The sequence below is a fragment of the Mustela putorius genome, unplaced genomic scaffold (assembly GCF_011764305.1).
Source record: "Mustela putorius furo isolate JIRA1106 unplaced genomic scaffold, ASM1176430v1.1 tig00000487_pilon_pilon_pilon, whole genome shotgun sequence".
Classification (NCBI taxonomy): Eukaryota; Metazoa; Chordata; class Mammalia; order Carnivora; family Mustelidae; genus Mustela; species Mustela putorius.
Genome location: NW_025421399.1, coordinates 4011833 through 4029343, shown reverse-complemented (window position 1 = coordinate 4029343; position 17511 = coordinate 4011833). Strand labels below are relative to the sequence as shown.

The 17511-nt window shown below is 39.8% G+C and overlaps 1 protein-coding gene across 1 annotated transcript in view; it reads left to right on the top strand.

Moving 5' to 3' along the window:
* Positions 1 to 17511, top strand: part of NSF (N-ethylmaleimide sensitive factor, vesicle fusing ATPase) — a 151383-nt gene that overhangs the window by 21555 nt on the left and 112317 nt on the right. Inside the window, exons 2-4 of the mRNA XM_004772448.2 lie at positions 5913 to 5998; positions 8551 to 8650; positions 12179 to 12218. Of these exons, the coding sequence (XP_004772505.1) occupies positions 5913 to 5998; positions 8551 to 8650; positions 12179 to 12218 (226 nt within the window). The remainder of the gene's footprint in view (positions 1 to 5912; positions 5999 to 8550; positions 8651 to 12178; positions 12219 to 17511) is intronic.

Below are 17511 nucleotides of genomic sequence, written 5' to 3'. Positions count from 1 at the left end.
AGTATAACCTATATACAGTAAAATGCAATCAAGATGTAAAACACAGGGCATCTGGGTGGCTCAGTTGGTTAAGTGTCTGCCTTTAGCTCGGGGCATGATTGCAGGGTCCTGGGATTGAGCCCTACATCAGGCTCCCTGCCAAGTGGGTAGTCTGCTTCTCCCTCTCCCTTTGTCCCTCCCCTGTGCCCAGTCATACTCTTACTCTCTCTCAAATTAAATAAGTTCACTTGAGAGAGAAAGAGAGAGAATGAATGCACACAAGCAGGAGCAGGAGGAGTGGAAGAGGGAGAGGCAGGTTCCCCACCAAGCAGGAAGCCCCATGCGGGACTTGATCCCAGAACCCTGGGATCATGACCTGAGTGGAAGGAAGACGCTTAACTGACTGAGCTACCCATGCGCCCCAAGTAAATAAAATCTTTAAAAAAAATAAAAAAATAAAAACCCTATAAAACACTCTGTTGGGGCGCCTGGGTGGCTCAGTGGTTAAGTTTCTGCCTTTGGGTCGGGTCATGATCCCAGGGTCCTGGGATCGAGCCCCACATCAGGCTCCCTGCTCAGCGGGAAGCCTGCTACTTCCTCTCCCACTCTCCCTGCTTGTGTTCCTTCTCTTGCTGTTTCTATCTCTGTCAAATAAGTAAATAAAATATTTTAAAAAAATCAACTCTGTCATCTCAATAAATTACTTCATACTTCTTTGCTGTCCTTTTCACTTAGGCAAGCACTGACGGATCATTTGTTGTTGTTGCTCTAGATTACTTTTGCCTCTTCTAGAATTTCATCTGAATATGAGATGAATTTTACATAATTTCCAGTGAACTCTTATTTTGCATTTGGCTTCTTTTACTCATTGTTATGTTTTTGAAGTTTACTTACGTTGTGGCATGTATCCGTAGTTTCTTTTTAATTGCTGGATAGTGTTCCATTGTATGGCTGAACCACAATTCATTGATCTGCTCATGTGTTGGTAGGCACTAGTGTGTCTTTCCAGTTTTTGGTTGTTATGAATAAAGCTTCTGTGTACAAGTGTGGCTACATGTTTTCATTCCTCTTGAATAAAAAGTTAAGGATAGACTTGCTGGGTCACATTAACTTTATAAGAAACTGTCTTGTGTTTTTGCCTGTACTTAAGGTTGCCAGCCTTTTACATTTTGGGGGAGGGGTCCCGCTTCCCAAAAAAAGAACAAAATGGGAACATGTTTTTTTTCTTTTTCATTATAAATCTGTAAAGGAATTTTAAGGTCCTAAGGAATGTTAGGAGGTTTATATGTGAATAATTATTGGTCGGAAATGGATAAGATAAAAGTATCCCTGCAGGCTCTTTGAGAGATAACTTCAGGATGTTTAACTTATTTCTACTGTATCACTCACTTTTAGGCTCATGTGACTTCAAAATTTCAACAGAAATTATTACAGGGTTTATGCACAGAGAAATTCCATAGGCCTGAAGACAGGTATCACTGATGGCTTTTCTCACATAATCCTAGACTAGCCCTGTCCAGTGAAACTTTCCACAGTGATAGCTACTGGCCACATGTGGCACTTGAAAGGTGGCTAGTGCAACTGAATGGAATTTTAAATTTTGATTTTAGTAGCCATATCTGTCTAGTGGTTCCTTTATTGAACAGTGCATTTCTAAAATGTTATTTTTCAGCAAAGATCATCTGACAAGAAATAATTGATTGAGACTTGTCAGTGGAGCTGGCTCTGGGCAAGTTCATGTTATTCGTCCTACTTCCCTTTCCTGTGGGGGATCTGTGTGTCTCTAGAGAGATGTAAGCAAGGCCTCAAGCACCACAGAGGAAGAGCCAGTGATTCTTGAGTGTTACAGTGAGGGCAGGGACAGTTATTTGGTAATAAGTTCTTCTAGTGAGCTGCTACACTCTGTTTTTGTCTACTTAATTTTCCCTACTGAACTCTTTGGTAAATGATAAAGCATATATTTCATTAATTCAATGGACCTTTGGATAGAAGTATGCTATTTAAATTCGGAAACTGTATAATGTTGCCCAGACGAGAACTGGTTAAATTCTTCTATCTTTGGGTTTTTTTTTTTTTTTTTTTTTTTTTTTTTTTTTTTTATGAAGAGAAGCAAATTCCCTTTCTGCACTTTAAAGGCGTTCAAGTAATGATATAATTACTTCTATCAAAGTTTCCAGTAAAGAATGGTTGAGATTTTTGTTCCTTCAAGCAGCAGTGAGTTAATAATTTTTTACATTTCAGCTTATTAGTGAAAACACTTTACAGCCTTTAGATGGTTAATGTTCTAGTAACTCAACTGACCTTATATAAAAATGCCTATCAGTGTCACATTTTTATTTCGTAATAGCTGTGTGGCTTCAGTGGCTGAGGTTTTATTATTGTTTCCTAGAGGCAAGTTCAGTGTTAGAAAAATTGTGGAATTTTCCCTTGGCATTACTGTGGTAAGTAAACAGCTACTATTTATAGGGATTTATATTTTGATGAGAAAATGAGATACTCCGCTTGGCATATCATAAAAACACAGATGCTTCTAGATTCCAGTAGGGAGGCCTTTTGCTCACAGCATCTGTTTTGGTTGGCTAGCCAGATGACTTCTACAGAGTTTTTCACTTTTTTTTGAAGGGCACTACCTCCTTGGCAATCTTTTTTGATGGATGTAGAAAAGTATTACAAATAATGTCATGAATCAGACAGACTAGAAGGTGACCCCCTCCCATCATCACTGACTCTTATTCTTGCCTCTGTGTCATCCCCTCAACTTGGGTATATGGGACATGCAGCTTGCTTTTAACAACTGGATTATGGCAAAGGCAATGCAATGTCATTTCCATAGTTACATCATGTTACATAACATTCCAGTTTGCTAGTGGACTCAACCTATTGACTCTCCTTGATGGCTTGATGAACTAAGTGGCTATACTGAGAATGGCATGTAGCAAAGAATTGAGAGTATTCTCCAGGAACTGTAGATATTTTACAGCAAGAAGCCTGGGCAATCAGTCTCACCATAGCAATGAAATAAATTCTGCCAAGAGTCCCAGTGATCAGTGAAGCAAGCCTCCAGATGACTTCTTGATTATAGCCTTATGAGACTTTAGACAACCCAGATGGGCTATGCCTAGGCTCCTGAGCCATAGAACTGTAAGATAATAAATGTGAGGACACTAACTCTTTGAGAACTAAACAAGTTTATAAATGAAAAAGTTAACTTAGGCGCGCCTGGGTGGCTCACATGGTTAAGCGTCTACCTTCATTCAGCTCAGGTCATGATCTCCGGGTCTTGTGATTAAGCCATGTGTCAGGCTTCTAGCTCATCAGGGAGTCTGCTTCTCCCTCTCCCTCTGCCTCTTCCCCTGCTCATGCTCTCTCTATATATATATCTCAAATGAGCAAATAAAATCTTTTAAAAAATGATTGAGCATTTTGTAAATTTTTTATTACTTTGGCTTTATCAATTCTGTGCAATTTTGAACTGTTAGATAATTTACATTATATCATTTTATATCACTTCCTAAGGAACCTTGAAATGTCCTTTGTGTACCTGTCCTTTGAACTGTTTATTCTGCAGCTAGATTTGTACTGATCCATAAGTTCATTTATTCAGCAGATATTTGATGAGCACTCACTGCATTCCAAGCTCTGTGCTAGTCCTGGGAAACCACACATGTAAGCAAGATGTAGTCTGAGACCTCGAGAAGCTTACTTTTATGCCATGCACATATGTAAACAGACAATAAAAATAGGTGCTTTCATTTGAACTTTATTGTATCAGTTTAGTGAGGAGGGAAAGGTCTAGAAAGTTCTAGAAAGGGTAATGTCTGAGCTGAGAATTGTTGAAATGAGAGGAGTTAGCTAGGCAAGAGGCTCAGTATTAGTGAAGAAAGAAAAATATACAAGGAAGAAGAAGCTTATAGATGAGAGAAATCCCAGGATGGGTAGGAAACTAAAAAAGTTTGGTATACTTGTCAGATGGCTACTCAGACTGACCATGGACAAAATACTGTCTCATTCATAAAGCAAACTTTTGACCCAGACTTTATTCACCTCATGTTCTAAATTAGTGATTTCTAAACATTTTAGGAATTCCATAAGTAAAACATGTTTTTGTCATGTACCTCCAATATGTATGCATATTTATTTATAAGCGACATACTAATAATTTATATACACAGTAGAACATATACAAAGACCAAAGTGCTACTTCATTATTCTTTAAAATATTGGCTTAATATTTTATAATATACCTACTTAGAGGTCTGTTTTCTAAATGCAGTTAATTTTGATATTTGGTATCAGTCAGCAAATCCTTCTGGTGAACACAGCCTAATTTAGGGACCACTACTCTAAACAACTGGAATAACTGTTGAAACTAGCCTTTTAGTGAAAATAAAGCAAAGCAAAAAGGTAATTGAGTTTACTTTATTCATTTGTATTTGGAGGGCAAATTTAATCTCAGCTTTGGCTTGAGATTTAAAGAATGAGCACTTTAGTCACAAACTACATGTGATGACAACAGGGGTCATATTTCACTAACTAGGAAACTCTAGAGAATGGCGGAAGGGTTATTAGTTAAGTACGTTATATAAAGGAATGTTTTGCTAAGTAGTTGTTGATCAAAAAGATGCATTGCTGCTTTGAGAAAAATAAACCTTCCAGTTATCTTTGTTGGGAGATACTTGGAAGACGGTCTTTCTTTCTTTTCTTTCTTTTTTTTTTAAGGTTTTATTTATTTATTCGACAGACAGAGATCATAAGTAGGCAGAGGCAGGCAGAGAGAGAGGAGAAAGCAGGCTCCCTGCTGAGCAGAGAGCCCCATGCGGGGCTCCATCCCAGGACCCTGGGATCATGACTTGAGCCGCAGGAAGAGGCTTTAACCCACTGAGCCACGCAGGTGCCCCAGAAGACAGTCTTTCTTAATCCTTAGGAGATGTGGCTCATGACACTTGGGATCTCTTCTAAAAATATTTTTTCATGATACACTTTATTGAACTTCTTGAATTTATTTCACTGCATTCGAATCAGTCAAAATTCTTGTCTTCAGAAAAGACGGAAAACCGAGCCAAATAAGGTTAAGTGACAAAAAGAATTTATTGGTTCATAACCAATATTCAGTTCTCATCTCAAGAGCTTTAACTTGGTTGTCAGATCTGTATCTCAAGGTGTCTCTCTGTTACCTTTGCTTTCTCTGTGATCGTTTCACTCCTTTTTATTTTTATTTATTTATTTTTTAAAAGACTTTATTTATTTACTTGACAGACAGAGATCACAAGTAGGCAGAGAGGCAGGCAGAGAGAGAAAGAGGAAAGCAGGCTCCCCGCTGAGCAGAGAGCCCAATGCGGGGCTTGATCCCAAGACCCTGGGATCATGACCTGAGCTGAAGGCAGAGGCTTTAACCCACTGAGCCACCCAGGTGCCCCAGTTTCACTCTTTTTTAGAGCAGAAGGTCATCCTCCATGAGGTGGTGAGGCAAGGGAAAGGCCTTCTCCTGGCACATGTCTATATAAAATCCCACGGATGAACTGGAGTCTGTAGGTTGCATGTGTGCTGTGATTGGCAGGCCCACGAAAGCATGAGCAATGGATGGAGAAGGAACAGTTTCCTAAAGGAAGGGCTTGCTGTTACCACAGAGTCAAAAATGATTGGTGAAGAGGAATCGAGGACAGGAGGCATAAGCTATTCTCTGAGACTGTAAAAGATGACTTAGGGGCATCTGGGTGGCTCAGTTGGTTGGGTGTCTGCCGTCGGCTCAGGTCATGATCTCAGGATCCTGGAATCAAGCCCCATGTCAAGGCTCTCTGCTCAGCAGGGAGTCTGCTTCTCCCTCTCCCTCCGCGTGTCATTCCCTGGTTGTGTTTGCTCTTTCTAAGATAAATAAAAAAAAAAAATCTTTAAAAGATGACTTATTTTTTTTTCTTAATCATTGATTTTTACAGAGTATGCAAGCTGCAAGATGTCCTACAGATGAATTATCTTTAACTAACTGTGCAGTTGTGAATGAAAAGGATTTCCAGCCTGGCCAGTGAGTATCTATCTAATTTTGTTTTCTCCTAACCAGCCAAGTGGTATTTTAGAAACTTCTAGAGAGCCCTTATTTTTTAGGAAACTTGAGAATAATTTTTTAATTCCTCTTGCTGAGTGGGAAAATGGAAGAATTGAGAGTTACTGTATTTCAGTCTTTACTATGTTAAACATTGATTAATATGTTTTAAAAATCATACATACCTTTTAATCTATAACTTTTATTTTTATCAATTTTCTTAGCAGAACTAAGCATACTTGTTATATAAATCATATATAGCATAGTCATTAGGATTTGGGGTCTTCAGTCAAATTGTCTGAGTTTGGATTCTGGCTCTGTCAGTTATGAACTGGGTGACCATGGGTAAGTTTCATCTACCATCTCTGTGCCTCTGTGTCCTAATCTGTGGAATGGGGATGGTGATAATATCTTTCTCAGGGTGGTTGGGCAGATTGACTTTTATATAATAAAGCATTTGGAACAGTGCTTTGTACATTAATAAGTACAATTAATATTAGCTATTTTGATAATTATTACTATGATAACCTAAGAGACATGAAAATTACAAGATGCACAACGAAGTATTTAGAAGTATTTACTTATACATATTTTTTTGTTGTCATTTATTTATTATCATCACACACTGCCAGAACTTCTAAAAACCCTATTACCAAGTTCAGTGCCGCCCATATATGCGTCTGAGACTGGTAGAGGTAGGAGATAAAGGAGCCCCACCAGATGGCAGACTAGGGTAATAAGGAACAGTAAGGCAGAATTTTAACTGAGCCTTATTTAAAAAAAAAAAAAAAAAAAAAGCTATCTGTAAAATCCAGGAGTTTTACAAAGTTAGAATTGCCAATTATCTCTAGTTTTCAGCTTTAGAGTAAGGGGCTACACTACATGATTGCAGTAATATTGTTCCTTGTCCTAAAAATTCTTTGATGCTAAGTTGAACACAGAACTTTCTATGTATAAACTGGGGTGTAGATAATCAGTATGAGAATTTGTTTATGGAATTCTCTTTTTTAAATTTTTAAAAAATATTTTATTTATTTATTTGACAGAGATCACAAGTAGGCAGAGAGGCAGGCAGAGAGAGAGGGGGAAGCAGGCTCCCTGCTGAGCAGAGAGCCCGATGAGGGGCTTGATCCCGGGACCCTGGGATCGTGACCTGAGCTGAAGGCAGAGGCTTTAACCCACTGAGCCACCCAGGCTCCCCTGTTTATGGAATTCTCTTATATTCGTCAAATGTTCACCATACTCTTGATGAAGTTAGTTGAAATGTAGCAGATATAAGGAACTTGTAGTGGCAAAATCACATGTATGGAAACATTAACCATTAATATTTTAAAAGTCATAGCATTTTATTTTTTTTTTTTTTTTTTTTTTTTAAGATTTTATTTATTTATTTGTCAGAGAGAGAGAAATTAGAGCGAGCACAGAGAGGCAGAAGGAAGAGAGAGAGAGAGAAGGAGGGCTCCCTGTGGAGCAAGGAGCCCGATGCGGGACTCGATCCCAGGACCCTGAGATCATGACCTGAGCCGAAGGCAGCTGCTTAACCCACTGAGCCACCCAGGCGTCCCGAAGTCATAGCATTTTAAAAGGTGATTTTCTTAAAAAATTTTTTTATTTATTTGAAAGAATGAGCAAGCTAGTGAGAGAGAGAACATGAGCAGGGGGAGCAGAGGCAGAGGGAGAAGCAGACTCCCCCCTACACCTCCCTGCTGAGCAAGGAGCCCAACTCAGGGCTTGATCCCATGACCCCAGGATCATGACCTGAGCCGAGGGTAGATACTTAACTGACTGAGTCACCCAGGCTGCTCTCTAAAAGCTGATTTCAAAACAGATAGTGCTGTTGCAAAATAGAGTTTGAAGCTTTTATCACACACACAGTCCTTGGCAATTTCTTGTTGTAGGAGGTTATTATGAGATGAGTATATTTTATCTATTTACGGGTAACTTCTGAGCAGAATGAATTAGCACAAAATGCCTTAAAATAATAAATATTTGACATCTGTATGAAAGCGGATGTATTTTGTGACAATTTTTTATTCTGTTTGAACTATTGTGAGAGCCTACAGAGATTTAATGAATTGTCCTAAAACTTAACTTTTTTTGGACTGTTATATCCTGGTTCTTCTATCTCTGGTTGTCCTCCATTTGTTCTCTTTAAGGTGTAAAATAATTCCCAGGAGAGGAAATTCATCTAATTTTTACTTAATATCTAAGACTCTAAATCATTGTCTTCACTTTTATATACCCTGGAAATATAATGGTGTTGATACTTTGATTGGTATGTCCTCTCTTGAACTTGATCCTGATTCTCCTTGTTTTGTACTTGGCCCAAGATTATGCCTGTAAAACATTTTGAATTGCTGACTGTTTTTGAGAAATGAAATCTGTGGTTCTGTTCCTTCAGAACTTTTGAACACCCTGCCATGTTTCCACCTGGTACTCATCAAGCATCAGTTGTTGGAAATGAGCACATGCAGTGGAAGTGATGGTTTGTATTTCCTATGACACGGAGCACCAACTATACTTCTGTCTTTTAGGCATGTGATTGTGAGGACCTCTCCCAACCACAGGTACACATTTACCCTGAGGACCCATCCGTCAGTGGTTCCAGGGACCATCGCATTCAGCTTACCTCAGGTAACTCAGAGGCTAATTTATTCTCTTCCATTCTTGAAAGTCCTAGAAAATCAGTTCATTTAAAGCAAGTCTCATCCTGGAACTGTATTGATTCATATGGAAGAAAAACATCTAGGTATTTATATAAGGAATTTAAAAATATTTCCTTTTTTTTTTAAAGGGAGGTGGGGCAGAGGGAGATGGGGAGAGAGAATCTGAAGTAGGCTCTGCACCCAGTGTGGAGCCTGACACAGGGGTTTAATCTTATAACCCTCAGATCCCGACCTGAGCCAAGATCAAGAGATGGATGCTTAACTGACAACCACAAGGTGCCCCTAAAGATACATTTTTTTTTTAAGATTTTATTCATTTTTTTGAGAAAGAGACAGAGGCTCTAGAGAGAGAGCGTGCACCCACTTGCACACACGAGCAGGGGGAAGGGGCAGAGGAAGAGGGAGAAGCAGGCTCCCAACGTGGGGCTTGATCCCAAGAGACCTGAGCTGAAGGTAGATGCTTAACCGACTAAGCCATCCAGGCACCCGTAAAGATACATTCTTAATTGTGAGTTTTACTATATTTACCTTTTATTTCCTTGAGTTTTTTTTTTTCTATAATTTTCAGAAAATTCTGCTGTAGTAGCAGTTAGGTATCAGATAGTCTCAAGTTATTTTAATGTTAGCTCATAGGGTAACAAAAAATATATAAAAATAACATTTATAGGGGCTCCTGGTGTCTCAGTCAGTTGAGCATCTGCCTTCAGCTCAGGTCATGATCCCAGGGCCCCGCATCAGGCTCCCTGCTCAGCAGGAAGCCTGCTTCTCCCTCTCCCTTTACCTGCTGCTTTCCCTGCTTGTACTTTCTCTCTCTGTCAAATAAAAAAAAAAAAAATCCTAGAAAAAAAATTATAAAACTGACATCTAATAATAGTGCTTTTTAAAATGCAATGATGGGGGTGCCTGGGTGGCTCAGTGGGTTAAGCCACTGCCTTCAGCTCAGGTCATGATCTCAGGGTCCTGGGATTGAGTCCCGCATCGGGCTCTCTGCTCAGCAGGGAGCCTGCTTCCCTCTCTCTCTCTCTGCCTGCCTCTCCATCTACTTGTGGTTTCTCTCTGTCAATGAGTATGCATGATGTCGAGAGTATGATATGAGTAGCTGCTATCTCAGAGTACAATGTAACTTGCTGGTCTTCCTAAAGAGTGGAAGGATTATGCTTACATTTATAATTGTTGGAGGATTCTGTGGTGGGAAGACTGCCTTGCACTGTTGCAGGCACCAATACATAACTGAGGAGCATTGCAAGTAGTAGTCTGTATTCTTTTCTGCCTTATCGTCTTACTTGTGCAGCTAATCCCACAGTCCTTGGCAATATAATGCAACCCCTACCTTCTAGTATGCTAATAAACATTGATTTATTCCCCTGGAGGTTGAAGGAAAGATATCAAACACTCTTTAGGGATCTATTAAAGATCTCTTGAAGCCCTCAAAAATTATGGGACATCTTTACTGGCAATTTCCTTTTCTCTGTTGGATGCCTCTGATTATCAGGACTAGTTTTCACATTTGTTTCTACACGTTAGATGTTTGGAATATTTTAGAGTTTGTCAACTTTTGCAGAGCTGGAATTCTGGTGGTCAGAAAAGGGGTTTCTAATTATTTCTTCTTGTCTCTGCTTAAAAAAAAAAAAATCCCTAATATATACAATAGGCCAAGTACTATTCTAGATACTCTTGCATATATTAGCTCATTTAGTTCTCAAAACAACCCCATATGATAGATACTATTACTTTTATCCTTTGAGTCTGTCTTTGGGATTGAAGTACTGAACCTAATTGTGGCCGCTTTTTGATCCAAAGTCTGGACTTGCTCAGCATGCTGCTCAATTTCTCACTGGCCAGAAATGAGAAGGGATATTATGGAAGAAGGCACAAAGGGCAGAGAGGAGGGAGAAGCAACCTATGAGGAGAGAGCTAGAGGGGAAAGCAGGTGTTGCATACACTCACCATGCAGCCTTTTCACCATCCACCCCCAAATCCGCTCTGCTTGATGAGTAGACAGAAAGTGGCTTTTCAGCCAAAAAATATTTTTCTCACTGTTCTTTGAAGTGTTATCAGTAGTGACTAATTTTGAATCCATACCAAGCCAGTCCTAAATTCCTGCCTAAACACAATCTGGCCTGCCTCCGCATATTCTTGCCATTGTAACCATTCTGGACCTGGGAGAAGCTAAAGACTAGTTGCAAATGCCTGAAAATCCTTTGGCTAGTACAGAGAGTAATCAGAACCATCTAATGATTGAAATCCCTATTTGGGTTTCAGACTAGATTAGCTGACCAGCTTCAGTTTAGTTTTCATGAATTGAAAGTCTTTTCTTTTTCTTTTTCTTTTTTTTTTCTCTAAGATTTTATTTATTTATTTGACAGACAGAGATCACAAGTAGGCAGAGAGGCAGACAGAGACAGAGAGAAGGAAGCAGGCTACCCACTGAGCAGAGAGCCCGATGTGGGGCTCGATCCCAGGACCCTGGGATCATGACCTGAGCTGAAGGCAGAGGCTTTAACCCACTGAGCCACCCAGGTGCCCCCAATGGCTTTTCTTTTTGAGATACTGTAACAAACAGTGTAAGTAACCATGGTACATTTAGAACACCGAAATGTTACCTAATACTACGAAGGCCTTCGGCACAGTATAGTGGACAAAGGAACATCCTCAGTGATACTAGTTTTATTGTACAAAGGCAAGCTTTGTATGTTTTCTGATGGATGTTCAGATGTAAACTACAGCATATAAATATGTTTCCTAGGGGTGCCTGGGTGGCTTAATTGGTTAAGCGTCTGCCTTCACCACAGGTTATGATCCCAGGTTCCTGGGATCGAGCCCTACATTGGGCTTACTGGTCAGCGGAAGCCTGCTTCTCCCTCTCCCTGCCACTCCCCCTGCTTGTGCTTTCTCTCTTTTTCTGTCAAATAAATAAATAAAACCTTTAAATAAATAAATAATACGTTTTGTAGGACCACTGTACAAAGCATCACAGAGTGGGGTGGCTTAAATTTATTCTCTTGCAGTTTGGGAGTCTAGAAGTCTGAAATCAAGGTGCCAGCAGGGCCATGCTCTGTTTAGAGGCCTTAAAGAAAAATCTTCCGTGCTTAGCTTCTCAAAAACAATCTTTGATGTTCCTTGACTGGTAGATGTGTCACTTTAGTCTCTGCCAACATCATCACATGACTTTTCTCCCCATATGTCTGTCTGTCTCTTTTCCTCTTACAAGGACACTGGGCCATATTGGCTTGCATCCACCCTAATTTGATAATGACCTTATCTTACCTTGATTGCATCTGCAAAGACCTTATTTCCAGATATGGTTGTACTCATATGTGCCAGGGGCTAAGACTGCAGCATGTGTTTTTGTGGAACACAGTTCAACACACAACACTAAACCACATTTTGGTCTTTGAATGTGTTCCTGTTACTGAGGTTCATAGAGATCCTTCTTTTTCTCATTTCTCCAATTTTGATTGATTTGATTTTTAAGTGTCTTTCTTTTATTTTACAGCGAAAATGGGCTGGACTTTCTATTGGGCAAGAAATAGAAGGTAGGTATATTTTTTAGCTACCTAATGTAGATTTTCTTTATGAGTTTCTCATGATTGTGGATATCTCTAAAATTTTCTATTACTGGTTGTCAGGCCATTAAACATTGATCCTATTTAAGTTACTGGTTAGATATATGAGAATGGAAAAGTTAATAGTTATGGTGCTTACCTCTCGACTTGCTATTCTTCCTGAAAATTGCCATCTAATGGGGGGAAGAATATCCATTTATTCATAGCTCACAGAATGTGTACAGGGTAAATAAGTGTACAAGTATTAGCATTGGGAACTCTGTATCAAAGTGCTAAGGTAGAACAGGAGTGGCTAAATTGATTGGAGACTGGAAAATCAGCCAGAGAAATCTTCTTAGGCACTGGAGTTTTGAGCATAATTATGAAGTAGGGGGAAAGCATTACATAGGAGAGATAAGGAAGAAAGGCTCTTAAGATGAGAAATAAGATCAATCAAAGGCATTCATATGGGAGCAAGCAAATCATAGGCAGTGCTTAGGAAGTATGTTTGCCTGATTGAAAGGATTTACCTGAGTGAGTTCTATTAAGTGATGGAGGCATGCAGTTAGTGGAGGGCCTAAAAATACAACTGGAAACTTTGGATTTTATTCAAAGACAGTTGAGAGCTCTTGAGGATTTCTGAACGAGCCTGTCAAAATCCTTACTTTGAAAAAGATTCTGATGTCACTGCGGAAGATGGGGAAAGGGGAGAATTCAGGAGTCAAGAAAAATAGCTTGGAGAGAGTTTGGCTTGCCTAGAATTAAGTTGAATAGGGCTTTGTGAAATGATGGCTATGGGATACACTTTTTTAAAGTCTACGTTACATTGGGGGTGCCTTGGTGGCCCCGTTGGCTAAGCGTCCAGCTCTTGGTTTGAGTTCCGGTCGTGATCTCTGGGTCATGGGATTGAGCCCCACCTTGGTTCTGCTGTCAGCGTGAAGTTTGCTTGAGATTCTCTCTCTCTCCCTCTGCCCATCCCACTCGGGCTCTCTCTCTCTCTCAAATAAATAAATCTTTTTTTAAAAGATTTTATTTATTTATTTGACAGAGAGAGATCCCAAGTAGGCAGAGAGATAGAGAGAGAAGGGAAGTAGGCTCCCTGCCGAGCAGAGAGCCAGATGCGGGGCTCGTCCCAGGACTCTGAGACCGTGACTTGAGCCCAAGGCAGAGGCTTAACCCACTGAGCCACAGGCACCCCTCAAATAAATAAATTTTTTTAAAAAGTCTAAGTTATGTGGAAGAGGAATAATTTGGTATTACTTGGTGATTCCATTTTATTATATACTGAGGTATGTTTTCTTCTGTGTTTGTTTGGAAAGATAAATCAGATTTAAGTTAAGAAAAGGGTAGCAGTATTTAAGCAAATGGTAATTTTATTTTAAAGATTTATTTATTTATTTTAGAGAGAAGGCACATGTGTGCATGCAAGCAGGGAAGGGGCAGAGAGAGGGGGAGAGAGAAAATCCTCAAGCATTCTCCCCACTGAGTGGGGAGCCTGATGCAGGCTCGATCTCATGATCCTGAGATCATGACCTGAGCCAAAACCAAGTGTCCAGCACTTAACCAGCTGAGCCACCGGTCACCCCAAATGGTGCGCTTTTTTTTAAATGAAGTGTGTATCAAGTCATCATAGTTCACTGGGGAAGGGCATGGAAAGCAGCTTATGACTTCAGGTATAAAAAAAGACTAAGCTGCTTGTGGATTCTAAGCCAAGAAGCTAATAAGCAAAAACTGGCATTGTCTGTTAGGCACTGTGGCAAATTTAGAAAATGGGGTATGAATCTTCTTGTCAGATAGTTTCATGTCAACTTCATGGGTACAGCAGGAGAAGGAAAGAAGGAGCAAGTATAATTGACTCAAATTTTTTTATGCTTGCTTTTCTTTTTTTTTTAAAATATTTTAAAGATTTATTTTAGAGAGAGAGGGTGTGCATGAATGGGGGGAGGGGCAGAGGGAGAGAATCTTCAAGCAGACTCCCGTATGAGCTCAGAGCTGGACCTGGGGCTCAGTGCCATGACCCTGAGATCATGACCTGAGCTGAAATCAAGAGTCTGACGCTCAACTCAAAGCCTCCCAGACGCCCCTTTCTGCCTGCTTTTAAAGCCTAAAAAATTTCATATTTAAGAAAAGTTTGCCAAAATAAGAGAATCCCTATATACTACTTTTACCCAGATTCACCAATTATCATATTTTTAAAAATGCATTTTCTCTCTCTACACACATTCCTTCATACACACATTTTGAACCATTTGAGCTTACATTGCAGAAATCATTCCTCTTTACAGCTAATACTTTATTGTGTATTTCCTGAGAACCAAGATGCGGTCTTACAGTAACTGAATTCAGGAAATGAAACATTAATATAATTAAACATTGAAGCTTTCTTCTGTAGTCCGTAATTCAGTTTTGGTAATTGTCCCAGTTATTTCCTTTACAGCCTTTCCCCCCTCTCAGTGTAGGATCCAGTTCAGGACCGTGTGTTGTCCTTAGCTGTCATTTCTCAGATCCTCAGCTTTTTTGTTTTCCTTTCATGATGATGATATTTTTGAAGAAAACACTTATAAGATGGGGAATTGTTTGGTCAAAGGGTACAAAGTTTCAGTTATAAGTTCTGGAGAGCAATGTACAGCATAGTGACTATTTAACAATATTACATTGTATACCTAAACTTTGAGAAGAGGGTAGATCTCAGGCATTTTTTATTTTTTAAATTTTTATTATTTTTTAAAGATTTTATTTATTTATTTGACAGAGAGAGAGATCACAAGCAGGCAGAGAGACAGGCAGAGAGAGAGGGGGGAAGCAGGCTCCCTCCTGAGCAGAGAGGCTGATGTGGGGCTTGATCCCAGCACCCCGAGATCATGATCTGAGCTGAAGGCAGAGGCTTAACCCACTGAGCCACCCAGGTGCCCCTAGATCTCAGGCATTTTCATCTCACATGTGCATACACACACACCCACATGCAGAGAAAGAATGTGCACTGAGAAGGAGGTATATTCTCTGTTATCAGGGTGTAGTGTTTGCTGTATAATCGAAAGCTCTGCTTTACTGATTGTACCATTCAGATCTTCTATATTTTTATTATTGGTGGTCATTCGCCCTGTTTTGCACTGAGAGTGGTGTGTTAAAATCTTAGTGTTTTTCTATTTTTCCTTGCATCTCCTGTAGTTTCTATTTTACATAGTAGTTTCTGTGTTATTTGGTATGTAGATATTCATAACTTATTTTTTAAAAAATATTTTATTTATTTATTTGACAGAGAGAGACACAGTGAGAGAGGGAACACAAGCACGGGGAGTGGGAGAGGGAGAAGCGGGCTTCCCATTGAGCAGGGAGCCTGATGGGTGGTTTGATCCCAGGACCCTGGGATCATGACCTGAGTCAAAGGCAGCTGCTTAACGACTGAGCCACCCAGGCACCCCCATAACTGTTATATTTTTCATGTGGATTGTGGCTGCTAGCATCATGAAGTGTCCTTCTTTGTATTGTTTAATGTGTTGTAAATTATACTTTGATGTCAGGATCACAAACCTTGCTTTCTTACTGTTTTTAATTTGCTCAGTGTATCTTTGCCCATTTCTTTCCATTTAGCCTTTTTTAATCTCTGTGTTTTAGATGTGTCTGCAGTAGACAGTGTAGAGATGGGATTTGCTTTATGAGCTAACCTGAAATGTAATAGGTTTATTAAGCCCATTCGCAGATCTCAGTTCTGTTATTTTGCATTTTAGTTGTGTTTCTCTATTCGGTATGTCATCTTTGCTATTTAAAAATTTTTATTTTGGTATTTAGGAGTCTTTATATTTTTGTTTTAGTGATTACTTTTGCATTTATATGTCTCATAGTCCCTTAGTTCCCTCTTTTTTTTTTTGACCTTTTCAAAAACTATTCTAAGTGACATCCTTTGACTCTCATCTGTTGCTTATATGACAGTTCATGATTATTTTCTACCTCGCCCTTTTGCCTTCTGTTTTTTTCTTTGTTCTTTTTTTTTTTTGAAAGATTTTATTTATTTATTTGACAGATAGAGATCACAAGTAGGCAGAGAGGCAGGCAGAGAGAGAAGGGGAAGCAGGCTCCCCTCTGAGCAGAGAGCCCGATGCGATGCGGGGCTCCTGACCTGAGCCGAAGGCAGAGGCTTTAACCCACTGAGCCACCCAGGCGCCCCTCTTTGTTCTTTTTTAAAAAAGATTTTAAAATTTCTTTTTCTTTCTTTCTTAAGGTTTATTTATTTATTTATTTGACAGACAGCGATCACAAGCAGGCAGAGAGGCAGGCAGAGAGAGAAGGAGGGGAAGCTCTCTGCTAAGCAGAGAGCCTGATGCAGGGCTCGATCCCAGGACCCTGGGTTCATGACCTGAGCCAAAGGCAGAGGCTTTAACCCACTGAGCCACCCAGGCTTAAGGAGCACTGCACTGGGCTCCCTGCTCAGTGTGGGGGAGGGGGTAGCTAGCTTCTCCCTCTCCTCCTGGCTTGTGTTTGCTCATGCTCACTGTCACTATCTTTGTCTCTCTCAAATAAGTAAATAAAATCTCAAAAAAAATAAAAAAGATTCTAAGTAAATCATCTAGCTTTCTGCGTCTTGATTTGTCACATCTGTAAAACAAGAAGATGGAACTATATAAACCTTTGTTTCTTCCATACCCTAAATTCTGTTCTAAACTTATTTCTTATAATCTAGTCACAGTTGAGTTATATGTAAAGATTTGTAGAAAATAACAGAACTGAGATCTGTGAATGGGCTTAATAAACCTATTACATTTCAGGTTAGCTCATAAAGCAAATCCCATCTCTACACTGTATACCGCAGACACATCTAAAACACAGAGATTAAAAAAGGCTAAATGGAAAGAAATGGGCAAAGATATACTGAGCAAATTAAAAACAGTAAGAAAGCAAGGTTTGTGATCCTGACATCAAAGTATAATTTACAACACATTAAACAATACAAAGAAGGACACTTCATGATGCTAGCAGCCACAATCCACATGAAAAATATAACAGTTATGGGGGTGCCTGGGTGGCTCAGTCGTTAAGATTTTTTAAAAAAAGATTTTATTTATTTATTAGAGAGAGAGAGCGCCAGGGGTAGGGGCGGAGAGGAGAGAGAATCGCAAGCAGATTTTGCACTAAGTGTGGAGCCTGACCCATGTTCGATCTCATGACCCTGAGATCATGACCTGAACCAAAGAGACAGTGAGAGAGGGAACACAAGCAGGGGGAGTTGGAGAGAGAGAAGCAGGCTTCCTGCTGAGCAGGGAGTCTAATGAAGGGCTCCATCCCAGGA